This window comes from Gracilinanus agilis, chromosome 4 (genome assembly GCF_016433145.1).
Source record: "Gracilinanus agilis isolate LMUSP501 chromosome 4, AgileGrace, whole genome shotgun sequence".
In the NCBI taxonomy this organism is placed as follows: domain Eukaryota; kingdom Metazoa; phylum Chordata; class Mammalia; order Didelphimorphia; family Didelphidae; genus Gracilinanus; species Gracilinanus agilis.
In genome coordinates, this window is record NC_058133.1 from 358,473,181 (window position 1) to 358,488,532 (window position 15,352).

The 15,352-nt window shown below is 33.9% G+C and overlaps 1 protein-coding gene across 2 annotated transcripts in view; it reads left to right on the top strand.

The window, feature by feature from the left end:
• AFG1L (AFG1 like ATPase) overlaps window positions 1-15,352 on the top strand; it is a 217,422-nt gene that overhangs the window by 127,353 nt on the left and 74,717 nt on the right. For both annotated transcript variants that reach the window (XM_044676669.1, XM_044676670.1), the window contains exon 7: window positions 324-382. In XM_044676669.1, the coding sequence (XP_044532604.1) occupies window positions 324-382 (59 nt within the window). The remainder of the gene's footprint in view (window positions 1-323; window positions 383-15,352) is intronic.

A 15,352-nucleotide genomic window follows, 5' to 3' on the forward strand; every position in this document is an offset into this window, starting at 1 on the left:
ATGTGTTCTCTACTATGAGTTATTGATTTAAAATTATTCTTACCGAGCTTCTGTTTGCCTAGCTTCACATGCTGAATTTCATTTCAGATTTAAAACAATTAAATTGAATGTCTTTTGGTGTGCTTTCATACACTATTCTTTTTATTATCTCACTAAAATTTAAAGGTATGTTGTACGCCACAAGAATGAAAGCCAATTTTCACTTCCTTTCCTTTGTTCCTCTATCATTCTATCAATAGATTACTTTATTTGCCAGGCTAAAAAATAATTTCTTATTATTATTAATGCCAAATGGAAAAGATAACACCAATTTTTTCTTTCAGACCTCTATAAAAATGGACTCCAGCGGGCTAACTTTGTGCCATTCATTGCTGTCCTAAAGGTAAGGAAAGTCACTGACTGAATACTTTACTATTTGTGTCATATTGCTAATAAAGAGATTTTGCAGTTATTTCATCAATTTCAAATGCATAAATAGCTCATCTGGATTATTACTGGGACTTAGCAAAAGACACAAAAGCAGAAATGAACTTTTTTCTGTAGCATTTATCTAGATGCATTAAAAGAAGAATTGTAGGGTAAGGTATCTAAAAGTTATTATGAGTGAAACATCCTTTCATTATTTCTTAATATTTAGATCAGCTCACAGTCACTGTAGAACTTTTAAAAAGCTTTATGGTTACATTTTGGGAAAGACATAAAACTCCCATACAGTTGACAGTTATATTAGTTTGTTTTCCCATCTGTCAAAGTTGCTACTTTAGAATAGGTCTGCTACAAAAAGATTCTAATACATTTAAATGAAGTTGCCAGTAGAGTTATTTTGAAATTATGCCAAAGTATATTGTCACAAAGCCAGTAATGATTTAAATATTTAGATATTATTGCTACATATGATTCAAAATATCATATCTGACATATTTTGGATTAATTTTAAGTGGTCTTCATATAGTCATTCTCCATTCAATCAGTGTTTATTGATCATTTGCTATATGTCAGCTCTGTGCTAAGTAATCAAATGGAACATAAACATGAATAACATAATAGTTCCTGCCTTCAAAGTGTCTGAAATCAGTAGAGTAGATAAAAAAATGAATACAGATACCTGTGATTCAATGCAATTTGTGATGATTGCTTTAAGAAATAAAAGGCCTGTAGAAAAATATAATACTTATGATTTTTAATTATGTATTTTAGATCTGGCGGTTTAAGCTTTTCCATAAAGTGTTTTTAATACCATTGATGTCATTTTATATAACATCAACATAGCTTAGGAAAGATTAAGCTTTATAAAAAGTTGGACATTTCAGAAAATTATTTTATTAAGAAAAAGCAATAAAAAAATCATCAATTTTCAGCTTTAAGAAGTCATTTGATTTTTCCCAAGTTACATTTTCATTGGGATTATTGCTGAAACAGGGGAAATAAAAGTACCCAGGCTATATTGAGGAAAACACAAATGTCTGTTTTCATGAACAATTTTAGGCCAGAGGAATATTTTAATTCCTGGGGTATTTATAGCTATAGGAAAGAAATATTTTTTCAAGGCACTTTGTATCACTAATATTGTTTTTCTTTCCTTTAGCCTTCTTAGCCCTTCACGTTATTGCTTATGCCTCATTTGAGAAAACAGGATAGAGATTTTTGTCTAAGCCAGAATTCCAAAACAATATGTATATATTGATCTGAAAATATAAACAGGGAAAGTAGGGGAAATGTATTAAAAATAGCACATAAGATGTTCAAGATGTAAAAAGAGGGGGTAAGGGGGCTCATTGAATGTAGAGAGTCCATAATTTATACTTTATCAGCAGATGCTCATTTCTTCACTTTAATAAGTTCATATTTTATATTCTGATAGTGGACAAGTTGCTGTGAAGTCAGCTCCATTTCACTTCTCCATCTGTTTTTCGTTGTTGCTGTTGTTAGATTCATAGTGAAATGATTCAAGTGGACAGGCAAAGAAAAGGAGAAACAAAAAGCATTAATAATTTTTAAACATGCTCAGCATTCCTTAAATAGTTGGGAACTGCCTGAAAGCCCCAAGAGACTAATTAATCAGTTGACAAGACAGAAATGAATCAGTTCCTGCCCTCAGGTAGCCTACATTTTATAAAGTATTATTTAGAAATAATAAAATTTTCCTCACATCTATATTTTCTGTCAAATATCCAATATCTGACAAGGCCAAAACAAAAACTAACCTGTTGAAACCAGTAATGATGGTTTTCTTAGAACTGTTCTGATGGGGATTGTAAAGTCCTGAGTATGAGAAGATATTGCCATAAATAGTATAAGCTAGTCTTCCATACATAGATCTTTAGGTACAGATCTAGGCGATATCATAGAGATTCTCTAATCCAGCTTACAGATAAGGAAAAGGAGGCATAGAGAAATATATTGTCTTGCCTAAGGTCACATGGTAAATCTCAAAGCTAAGATTCAAACCCATGTCCTCTAACTCCAAATGAAGTGTTCTTTCTAATATTGCATGTTGCTCTCTATGCACTTATTCCTTCATCTTGGTACAAGACACTGTATGGATGACATATACTAAAATTCAGAATGTGGAGAGAATCCTGATCTGAGAATGAGAAGTTATAAGGAAATAAAATAGGAAAACTCTTGGAAAAGAGGGAAACTGTGAATTTGGCCACTTCCTTGATGTATACCTTTGTAATTCAAATGTTTGGTTAGTTTTTTTAACCACTGTAGTAATTTATGTTTATGGTTTGGAGTCCAAGGGAGCCAGCAGAATTCTTGATTAAACTCTTAGCTAGTAAATATTATTATCCCCATATAATAGTGGAAAATATGTGGGAGATGTTGATTAATTGAACTGAAGATAGTCCATTTGTTTTCTTATTTTGAGTGTGGATTCATTTTTAAGGCATGCGGCCTTAAATATGTTGCTTCTGTTCCTTATAAACCATGTTCTCCAGTTCAGTACTTGTCCCTTTCTCTCCTAGGCCAAAACATTGAGTTCTAGGGGAAGCAGTTCTGTAAATGCAATCACAGAACAAAACAACCAGCATTTATTAACCATCTACTGTGTCTAGAGGACTGTGCAATATTGTAAGGAAAATATACTATCATTTCCCTTTTTGAGTTAATGGTCTAGTGGAGGCATAAAGTACAAGTACAGTTTGCCATATTATGTGATGAGTATATTAGAGAGTTATGAAACAGAGTGCTCTGTGAGGGCCAAAAGGAAGGTCATTCACAGAGAAGGCAATTAAAGAAGGCTTCATGGATGAGGCAGCTTTTGAATTGAGTTTTAAAGGTTGGATATTACTTCCACTGAAAAGAGGGAGAGAAGATATTCTGATCTTTGGTAATAATGTAAGTAAAGGCATAGAGAGTCGAATGTATAGTGTGTGTTCAAGGGTGAGTCCAAATTGGTTAGAGTGAAAGATTGAAGAGAGAATAGGATTGAATAGAATTAGTTTGACAGAAGGACAGAAAGATACATTCACACCAGATTGTAGATGTCAGGCAAAAAAAATCTGAATTTCATTCATTGGATATAAGGAACCACAGAAGATATTTTAATTGAGGAGTGGCATGATCAGATCTTTATATAAAAAATCATTTTCACAACAGTAAGAAGGATTGATTGGAGGAAAGGGGAAGGAGAATAGGTATGGGTCTAGAATTCAGTTTTCTCATCTGTAAAAAATGAGATTTGAGTAAGTGACTTCTAAGTTTCTAAGACTTCTCTTCTAACTCCATATCTAGACCCTATGAATTCCTAAGAGAAATGAAGACTGGAGGCCTTGACTTAGGAATCATCTCTAGAAAAAAAGCAGTTAAGCCTTGGGGTTAAGGGTAGATAGAAAAGAAAGGAGAGTTGAAAATAGGCCCTTTGAAAGTACTGACTGTAAGGACTGGCAGAACCATCATTAGGCTAAGCAGCTGGGCATGTCCAAAATCTAGAGTACAAAGATTAAACCCTGAACTCCTTCTGACACTTAGAAACTACTGAGTTTAGCGTCTAGTAAACAAGCATAATATACTAAAATAGCACACTACTCAGTGGGACTCGCAGTTAGTAATACCCTTCTGCGAGCTGCTGTACTAATACTTCCTCATGGTTAGCTGAATTTGCCTTAATTACTTCTGTATTATTTCCACATCATGAATTACAGAGTTGATTTTATGATGACTGTGTTTGTCCTAACTGCCAACATTTCTTCTAATAACAGTGTTTATATGAAGTTGTAAACCATTATACATATATCATGTCATTTGATCCTCATAATAACCTTATGAGTTAGGTATTATCATTGCTATCATTTTATAGATGAGGAAACTGAGGATGAGAGAGGTTTGGCCAAGGGTCACATAGCTGGTGAGTGCCTGAGTGTAGGACTTGACTTCAGAACTTCCTGACTCCTCATCTCATCCTCTGTCACCTAGCTGAGGACTGCTGGGGAAGATGATGAAGAGAAAGAACATAAGCAATTAGAAAGGTAGGAGGACAACCAGGAGAGTGTGGTGTTAGCAGAAGCCAAGGGAAGGAGGGAATCAAGGCTGTCAAAAGCTGGGAAGAGAGAAAGGACAAAAACTGGACATTAGCTTTCAGATTTGTCCATTAGGAGGTCAACAATGACCTTTGATAGAGAAGTTTCATTGGGGTGGTGGAAAAAGAATCCAGGGTTCAAAGGGTTAGAGAGAAGAGTACATAGTGAGAAGTACAGGTAGGGCAAATACAATGCAGTTATAATGAATCCACTTTTTTTTATACATTCTTGTAGCCATTTTGCTAATATTTTTGCTAATATTCAGTATTTTTGCTTCAGTAGTTACCAGAGCTGTTTGTCTTTAGTTTTCTTTCTCTCTTCTTTCTTCTTGTTTATATATCACTTACCTGTTTGTCTCATAAAAGGAGTCTGGTAGGATACTATGTCTTTTGTAAACAATTTCTATAACATTGGAGTTAATTGTTTTTTGAATATTTGATAGAATTCACTTACAAGTTCATCTGGGCCTGACTTTTTTGCCATTTTGGGAGTTTTATATTGGCTTGTTGACTTGTGTTATCAGAGATTGGGTTATTTAAATTTTCAGTTTCTTGCTCTGTTAATTAGGGTATTCTGTATTTTAAAAAATATTTATCTGTTTTATTTGAATCTTTAGTTTTGTTGTCATATGATTGAATAAAAGAGTTTCTAACAATGTTCTTTATCTTTTCTTCATTTATTACAAATTTTTGCTTTTTGGTAATCTGACTTTCCCTCCTCTTGGATCAAATTAGCTCATTTTTTTTTTTCAAAAATAAGGTCCCTGTTTTACTTAACTACTCAATAAATTTTTGTTTTCAATTTTGTTTAATTTTAATTTCTCAGAACTTTTGTTGTCTATTTTTGTTTAAAAATTTTTTAAAGTTGCATGATTAATTCATTGATCTCTGTTTTCTCTCATTTATTGATGAAAGTGTTTAGCAGCATAAATTTTCTCCATGGGGTGGCTTTGACTACATCCAGAAAGTTTTGATGTATTATTTCATTATGATAATTTTCTTTAATAAAATTATAATCTTTACAATATATTCTTTGATGCGCCTGTTCTTTAGTAGTATGTTATTTAGTTAATTAATCAACAATTATAAGCATTTATTAAGTGCTTATTATGTGCCTGGCACTGTGCTAAGTGCTGGGGATACAAAGATAAATAGTCCTTTCTTTCAAGAAGTTTACATTCTTCTGAGGGGAGGCTTTATATAGCTATATCTGTATCTTTATATATATATATGTGTGTGTGTATATATATATACACACACATGTATAAATAAAAATTCATTCAATACTGCTATATTCTACTTCTGCTAAACAAGATATATACAAAGCAAATACAAAGTAACCATTGTGAAGAAAGTGCTAACATCCAGGGGCGCAGGAAAAGGCCTTCTACAGAAGGTGACATTTTGTTTAATCTTGAAGGAAGCCAAGATTTCTAAAAGGCTGGGGAAAGAGCCAGTGCAAGATCACTGAAGTAGGGGATGGAGCTCCATGAGCGAGGAACAGTTAAGTAGGCCAGCATTGTGTACAAAATCATCATTTAAATCTGAAACTTTTCTTCAAATTCTCCTTATTAATAATTATTTTGGTGGTGCGGTTAGTAAATAACATTTAATATGTACAAACTGCATCTATTTTTCAGTTACATATGGAAACAATTTTTTGACAGTTTTCTGACATTTTGTAATTCAAATTCTCTCCCTCTCCACCACTCCAGACAGTAAATAGTCTGATATAGTTTATGCCAGTGCTTTCATGCAGTACATATTCCATATTCCCCATGTCATGACAAAAGGCACATCTCACACATACAATAAAAAATGCATAAAGAAAATAGAGTGAAAGATGGTATCTTTTGATCTGCAATCAGATTGCCACAGTTCCTTCTCTGGCTGTGGCTAGCATTTTTTATCATGAGTCCCTTGAGGTTATTTTGGAACCTTGTTTTGATGATAATAGTTTAGTCCTTCATAGTTGGTCACTATACAATATTTCTGTTACTGTATATACAGTTCTCCAGCTCACTTCACTTTGCATCAGTTCATGTAAATCTTTCCAGGTTTTTCTGAACTCATCATGGTGCAATAGTATTCCATTACAATAGCATGTTCAGCCATTCCACAACTGATGGACAACCCTTCAGTTTCCAATTCTTTGCCACTACAAAAACAACACTTAAAAATATTTTGGTGTAAGTAGGCCCTTTCCTCTTCTCTTTGATCTCTTTGGGATAAAGATTCAGTAGTGGTATTGCTAGATAAGAGTATGCATAGTTTTATGATCCTTTGGACACAGTTCCATATTGCTCTCCAGAATGATTGTATCAGATCACAGTTCCACCAGCAGTGCATTAGTGTCCCAATTTTCCCACATCCCCTTCACATTCCACATTCCCACATTCCTTTTTGGACATATTAGTCAATCTGATAGCTGTGAGGTAGTTATCTCAAAGCTGTTTAATTTGCATTTCTCTAATCAATAGTTATTTAGAGTATTTTTTCATAAGACTTTAGATAACTTTTATTTCTTCCTCAGAGAATTGCTTGTTCATATTCTTTGACCATTTATCAATTGTCAAATGCTTTGTATTCTTATAAATTTGACTCAGTTCTCTATATATCTGAGAAATGAAGCCTTTTTCAGAGTCACCTGGTATAACAAATTGCATTTTTTAAATAAGTTTTTATTTGCCAGCATTTTTTTTACCACTTCACAAATTTTATTTTGTAATACATTCTTCCAGAATCTGGTTGTTTTTTCCCATTTTGTAGAAAAATAGATGTTTCAGTCACCATTTAATAAACTGTCTAGTCTTTAAAAGTAGATAGCATGTGATTTATTTTTTAAAATGTTTTGCAAAACCAAAAAACATGTTTTCTTCATTCAGTAGTTATGAGAGATTTAACCTATCTTTACATTTAAAACATCCTGTTCAGGTCCTTAACTTCCTTCATGTTTTTCTTTTTGTTAGATTGGTCTAAGCCTGAAAAGCACACATTGAAGTCTATAACAATTATTATTTGACTGTCTGTTTTGTCTCTGTAGTTTGGTTAGTTTTCCTCCTAAATTTTAGATGCTTTGTGACCTCATTTTCAGACAGTTTTCTGGCAAAGATACTGGAGTGGTTTGCCATTTCCTTCTTCAGCTCATTTTTCAGATGAGACTGAGGCAAAAAAAGTTAAGTGACTTGCCCAAGATCACACAGCTAGTAAGAGTTTGAGGCTGGATTTGAACTTAAAAAGATGAGTCTTTCTGATTCCAGGCCCAGAGCTCTATTTACTTGCACCACCTAGCTGCCCCCAGTAACAATTACAATAATTAATGTTATTTCATTATCTATGGTATCCTTAAGTATAATGTAGTTTTCTTATTCATCTCTTTTAACCATATTCATTTTTAGTCTTTAATTATCTAACACCACAATTACCATTCCTGCTTTTTTTATTCATCTGAAGTATAACCCATAATTTAACTGTATGAATTTTTAAAAATGTGTTTCCAATACTCTATTATACTTTGCTTTCTAATCTGGTCTTGTCACTTTCTTCCTTTTTAAAAAAAATTCTCCAGATTCAAACTCCCTTCCCTTGCCACTATTGCCCTCTATGGATCATTTTCCTATTATAATATAATTTATTGTAATATATAATAATCTCCTTGAGAATAGGAACTCTCTTGGTTTTATTTGTATTATTTATATTTGTATCTCTCATACCTAGCTTTGTACCTTGGACATAGAAAGTATTTTATCATTCACTCATTCATTATGGGTCAGTTCATCCCATTCATATTCAGAGTTATGACTATTATACATGTTTTTCTTTTGTTATATCCTACTACTTTTTTCATTTGTCATGTCGTTCTGCCAAGTCTCTGTTTCTTACCCACCCTTTGCACAGGAAAAAAAATGATGGGTAAAGAAAGGAAATGAAATTAATGCTAGTAATCTTTAATTGGAGTGTTTGGGGGATTCTTCACCCAGCCTAGACCCAGATCCCTATACCTTACTCTATATTTCTATTCCTTACTCTCCTGCCTTTATAATCACCTTCTATATTTGGTCTGTTCTTGCTTGTGACTCTTCCATCTTCAACTCTGTCCTCTCTCCTAAACTTCCATCTCTTCCCTTTTCCTCTACTTACCTAAATCTTTGGTTTTTTGTTTGTTTGGACTGGATCTGTAATTTCATTTGCATAGGGAGCTCCCAGTGAGGGAAACTCCTTTTGTCAATGCTGATTGATTCCTGTTCTGCAATTTCTAAAGAGTTGCCTGGGATACTAAAAGGCTCAGAGGTGGGATAAAGAATAACATTCAAATAATCATAGAATGTCAGAGTTGGAAAGGACCTTTTTAATGTGGAACATTGGAATGCTGCTGCACTGGGAGATAGAGGGCATAAGTTTGACATAGATTCTGCTACTTCCTACTTGTGTTACTAGGCCCTAATCAATTAATCTCTCAGGACCTTATTTTCTCATTTATAAAAATTGAAAAGATTTGACTAGTTCAATTAGAAAGCTATTACATTAGCTAGATGAAGTAATAAGGGCTTGTTGAGGGTATTGGTCATGTGAATTGAGAGAAGGGGAGGGATGTGAAAGTTCGTTTGACAAATGATTGGAAATGTAGAGCAATTAGAGACCACCTGGGTAACTAGAAATGTGGTAATGCCCTGGATATAAATAGGGAATTTTGGAAGAGGAATGTTTCTTTTTTAGGGGGTAGGAAGATAGCGATTTGTTTTAGATATATTGAAGTGTCTGTTGGACATTTGGTTAAAAATGTTCAACAGTCAGTTAGGAATGTTGAACTGGAGCACTGAAGAAGTAGTAGGCTGGAATTAGAGTTTGGGGAGATATATGCATTGAGATGATAATTGAAATTATGTGAACTGATAAGGACAGGAAATAGGAGAATGAAGAAATGAAGGGGGACAAAGAGGAGGGAGGGACAAAGAGAATGGAGGGAAGAGACAAGAGAAAGAGAGGAAGAAGAGGAGAGAGAAGAGAAGAGAGAGGGAGACAGAAAGAGGTGGAGAGAAAATCCAAGATAGAAACTTGGAGGCGTGTCTACAGTTAGGGTGTATGATGTGAATCATGATCAGTGAAAACAATCTTAATGAAGGTATTAAAGATGTATTCAAAAGCTGACTCTAATGTGCGAAGTGCTCATGGTCCAGACTTATGGATATGTTTCTAATATTTCACATGATTGATTTCTGAATCCTTAAATTTGGATGGGGTTAGATTTTGTTGATCTTAAAAGCTATACCTCTGCGGTTATCTCTTGCATGTGAGCTCACAGACAAGTTTTAGGGTCTTTTGGAATATCAAAGATCCACACATGCATTCCTAAAATAAGACTAGTGCCAGTTTTCCGGAAAGGAGAAAGGTCCTGGCCTGGATACCTGGCAACCTATTGTGTTATCATCCGTCCTTTTGTCTTTTTCATTAAACTGTTAAAACTTTTGATGTACTGAATGGGTGATGGACATCCTGCCACTCCCAACCCACCTTGTGCAACTATCCTTAATAAACAGATCAGCCCCCTCATTCCGGGTCAGTCAGTCAGACACTCTCTTTCTTACCATTAGAGGAGGACCCGACAGGCTGGACGTGATGCTGAAGAATTCTGTGTCTCTGTGTCTCTTTTTTTTCTTTATGTCCTTCCTACCTTAATCTTTAATCCCTCCACCCATATTCCCTCAGTCCCCAGCTTCCCTTTCAGGTGCTCAACCCACATAAGAATATCTTGTAGCTGTAGGACGGTTACACTTAAGAAGGAAAAGATGGATAGTTTGGATTTGAGAGAGGAATGGGACAATCATAAACTTAGTGCTAGTACAGGAACCTTTTATTATTCCCATTTTATAGATGAAAAAATCGAGGCATAGAAATGAGTTCATTTTTTAAATGTGTTGAATATGAAGTGAAAACAGGACTTCAGAATATCTAAATAGCTCATTGAAAATGCATATAGCTTAGGAGCAATAAAGATTTGGGAATCATACACATAAAAGATGGTTGAAGCCCTAGAAACGGATGAGTTCACCAATAGAATCTCTCCTCAATTAGAATGTAAGCTCCTTGAGGTCAGGGACTAGTTTTGTTCTTTCTTTGTCTCCCAGGCTCATGTTTGGCTCAGTGTCTCACACAAAGTAAGTACTTAATAAGTGATTGTTAGCTAATTAAGTTTACAAAGTGCTTTCCTCACAAATATTATTAACCTAATTTTACAGATTAGGAAAGGGGTTCAAAAAGATGAGTTACTTGCCTATAGTTACAAAATTAATAAATAGCAAAGTCATCACATATATACCAGTCTCCTGACTCAAAATCTAGTATTCCTTCCAAGGCACCATGCTGCATGAAGGGACTGAAAGAGAGTATTGATCAACTGGGGAATGATTGAACAAATTATAGAATATGAAGTGAATAGAATACTATTGTACTGTTAGAAATGATAAAGGGAAGATTTTCAGAGAAATCTACTTAGGCTTATATAAACTGATTTAAAGTGAAGGGAGCAGAAATGGACAACAGTTTATACAATAACAACAATATTGTCAAAATAAACAGCTCTGAAAGACTTAGGAACTCTGATAAACTCAATGACAACCCACAATTCCAAAGAACTCATGATGAAACATACTATCCACATCAAGAAAGAGAAGTGATGGATTCAGTGCCAATTCAAACATCTTTTTTTCCTTTCTTTTCCTTCTTTCTCTCTTTCTTTTCCTCCTTCCTTTTCTTCTCTCTCTCTCTCTCTTAAAAGCCCAATAGGGGTTAAGTCACTTGCCCAGGTTCACACAGCTAGGAAGTATATAAAATCATATTTGAACCCAGGACGTCCCGTCTCTGGGCCTGGCTCTCAATCCACTGAGCCACCAGCTGTCCCCTCTCTTTCCTTTCTTTTTTTTTCTTCTTCTCCTTCCTTCTCTTTCTTTCTTGCAAGAATTTGTTTTGCTTAACTACAGATACTTATAATGGGTTTTGTTTTTCTTGCTTTCTCAGTTAGAGGAGGGGGAAACAGACAGAATTTGAAACTGAAATGAAATTGAATTTTAAAAAGAAGCAGTTTCAGTAATCCAGAAAAGAAGGGATGAAGGCCCAAATTAGAGAGTTTGTCGTAAAAAGTGTTCTGGAGGCAGAATAAAAAAGTTTTTTTTATCTTGTTAGAAAGGCAGAATGGTATATTGGAAAGATGGACTTATCCTCAGCTGACCTACATTGGAATCCTGACTCTTAGTGTCTTTATATAAACTATTAAGGATATTATGTAAAGTTTAGCTAAATCGACCCATCTACACTCCAAAGGATGGCAACTTTTAATGGACATTAAACCAATAGGCCTAATGGACAATTTCTACAAATATTCAGAAAGGCACACAGACAAATATATAGCTTTCTAAACAGGCCACATGCATTAATGAAATATTTTTGTAGAAGCAGGTAATTTTTTTATAATAGAAATCATATATCAGAACAATTTATGTGGGAAGGTCATGGAGAAGGTGGGATTTCAAGAGCTATTTCATTGATAGAAGAGAGGAAGCTTAGTGATTTGTAAAGGAGAAAATGGTCCAGGTATAAATGTAAAAGGTTTCAGTACCTTTAGAAATACATCAATTTAATTATGATTAGCTGCCTTTGGAAAGGTGCTTTCATTTTCACACATTTTTTAAAACATGAAAATACTTTAAAAATCCTTCCATGGTATAAGCATCATTAACAGAGTGCATTGTAAACATTAATTAGAATTTTCATAGTTGAAAGTAGGGGCCAAATGACATTTTTATGAAAAGAGTGGATTTTTTTTTCTTGTGATAATTTCAGCTGGACTGCCTGCTATTATTACCATTCTTTGGTAATTTAATTGATCTGGTATACATTGAAAGTTTTCAACCAGTAATCTTATTTCTGCAATCTCAGACCAGATAAGTCCTATTTGAAATTGGAATGAACATCTGTTTAGTCCACAAAAATATATTTTTTTGTTTTGTACTAATTTGCATTATGAGTTCAGAAGTCCTTTAAATCCCAGCTAGAGAAAAGTGCCCACTTTCCACTTATATAAGACATTCAGTTTTATTCATTCTGTTAAAAACTTTTGATAGTCACAACTTATTTCACTGGTACTCATATTCTTTGTAGACTTTTTTTAAAGGGAACCTCTCAACCTAAATTTCATTTTTGTTTTCATTGATACTTTTTTAATCTATAGATATACAGCTTTGCAGATTAGCAAATCAGAAGTATGGTTGTTTTTTTTTTTTTTGGTTTGTTTTTGCCCTCTGGAATATGTTTCTGTGTAATAATGTATACAATGTTTTTATGTGATAATGTGTTTATCAGTAACTTTAAATTTTTTGTTATGCCCATGCACTTTAACACTGCCAAATATGTTGTCTATCCCAAGTTTCTTACATAGAATATGTGCTCTTGTTTTGTCATTTTGATGGATTGAGTATAGAGCATTGATATTGTTATAAAATAATGTCAAAAATAACCAAATGCACATTCTCAAATACTCATTAATTTTAACTAGATGAACAAATGAGAGAAAATAAAGTTCTAGCATTTATTATATCCATTTTAATTCTTTTTTTGAAAGGAAAAATCCAACACAGTCCTATTTTTAAAAGGGTTTTTGATTGAAAACTTTCTGACTTGATTTGGTGGGGTTTTTTCCTCTTTTTCTCTCTAGTTGACTAATTTTTGTGTAATGGCTATGTCTTTTGAATGATCTTTAATGTTTCTATTCAAATGTTTATGTTGGTGATAGTTTTCTAAGGAGTTTTTATTAGGAATCTTAACTGCTTGAACATAAACTTGATGAGAATGATACCCTGGAATAACCTACAGTTACAGACTATAGAAAAACTGCTGCTAGTCCTCAGTTGAAATGTTTTATTGTTCAGCCTTTGTCCAGCCACCTGCGTTAGCATTTGTTGACTTGCTAAGCTGATATTTGCCATCTTCTCTCCAAGATTTTAATTTCACTGGTGAAATTGATTTGTCAGTTTGTTCATTATAACCCTAAGATAGCACCAAAGCTTTCATGATGTAAGATAATCAGAACCAGTGTTTGAGGCCATTGTCAGGCTCTCTGACCTCCGGGGATCTCACCGGCACCTGAGTCAGCTGCTGGGATTAACTCTTTGCATGTGTGATGTCTTCATCACCTATAAGATAGCTTTTTGAGACTTGATGAGAAAAAAAAAATAAAATCAGAATGACAGAGCAGACTGCAAAATCAAAAAAGGTTGTTGTTCTGGGGAAGTAGCATTTCAATACATTAAAATAAGTATTTGACTTACTGACAATTATAAACAATTTTAGTTGAACAGATTAATACTAATACAATATGTTTTGCTAATATAAATGAGCTAACTAATTTGGTGTATCGTTGTGAAATTATTAGTAATTGTCTCTAATCTATAAAGCATTTAAAAATGATTTTTGTGCTGGTTCTTTGAACTTAATTTAGTAATAGCACATAATAGTAATAGCATTTAATAATAACATGATATAGTTATCTTAGAAAAACAACTATTTCACTTATTTTAATATATTCCTCATGCCTCTGCCCATTTATCACAAGATGTGGCAAAGTTTACCAAGTTAATACTTTTTTTCCAATATAAGGGTATGTTTATAATCTTTTCATTATCTGTTATATAAAATAGCTAAATTTTTAGTAATCCCTCCCAATTACCATGAAATAAAAAAAAAACAAATATAATTTGTTTAATTCAGTATCACAGACCACAGTACTTGGTGTGCATTTCTTGGGGTTCAAGTTTCTTCTCTTTTGGTTCATAAATAATTCTTTTCGGTTAAGTTACAGGGAATCACTTCTTGGATTACAAAAACGATTTAGTGGAAGTATATTGAGGATATGTAGGAGTTGGTTCTTTGGACAGCAGGATAAATTAGTTTAATTACACGTGGCAGTTTTCTTTCCTTGTGATGTAATGTGAAATAAGGTCTTCTCTTTCCCCTCCCTGAAAGCTCAAGCCAATTAATAAAGCTTTTAAGCTCTTTGTCACAGGCCACCATGGAGGTCTGCAGAGAAGAACTTTAATCCAATAAACATTTCATTTAGATCATGAAAAGAAAGCATGAGGAGAAGCTCCTATAAGAGAGGGTGTTACCAGTGATTCTAACCATGAACCGTTGTGAGGAATTTGCCAAATTAACCAAGAAGTCTTCATATTTAACACATAAATGTGTCAAAACTAATAGAATGATTATTTCGTTTGCTCAAACTCTATATTGTGAAAATTCTAAAAAGCCACAACTGTTTTCTTCAAAGACTTTACTGTTGGGCTGGGTGGACAGGGCAAAGGGAGGTTGTGAGAAACCCAGATAGCGAATAACACTGGCCGAAGTTGGTCAAAAAAGGGAATAGATAATTAGGCGTAATTAGGGTGTATGAATTGTTGTCTCTCTGCCCTTAGCTTGAATAAATTTTGAAGAAAAAACCCTAGTGGCAAAAATGCTTTGAAGTAGGAAGAGTCATTGTGTCTTGGCAGCATAAAGGCAGTGTTTTATGCTTCTTACATAATAGTCGTGATACAGAAAGAGTGAATGGACCCTGCACCCCCCAGTCTGCTTTACAGCAAGGACTTTGGGAGTCTCTCGAAACAAAATGCATCAGAAGTTTTCAGTTGTTGGTAATGAGGTAGTGGACCTCATCTAAGAGTAAGCCATCTTTAGTCTTTGTTTAAATCTTAATCACAGTTTTTGAAGAAAAAAAAAACATTCTGGTTTTCTTAAATCAACACTTCTTTTCCCTACTCTGCTTTCACCTACTTTAAGAGCATA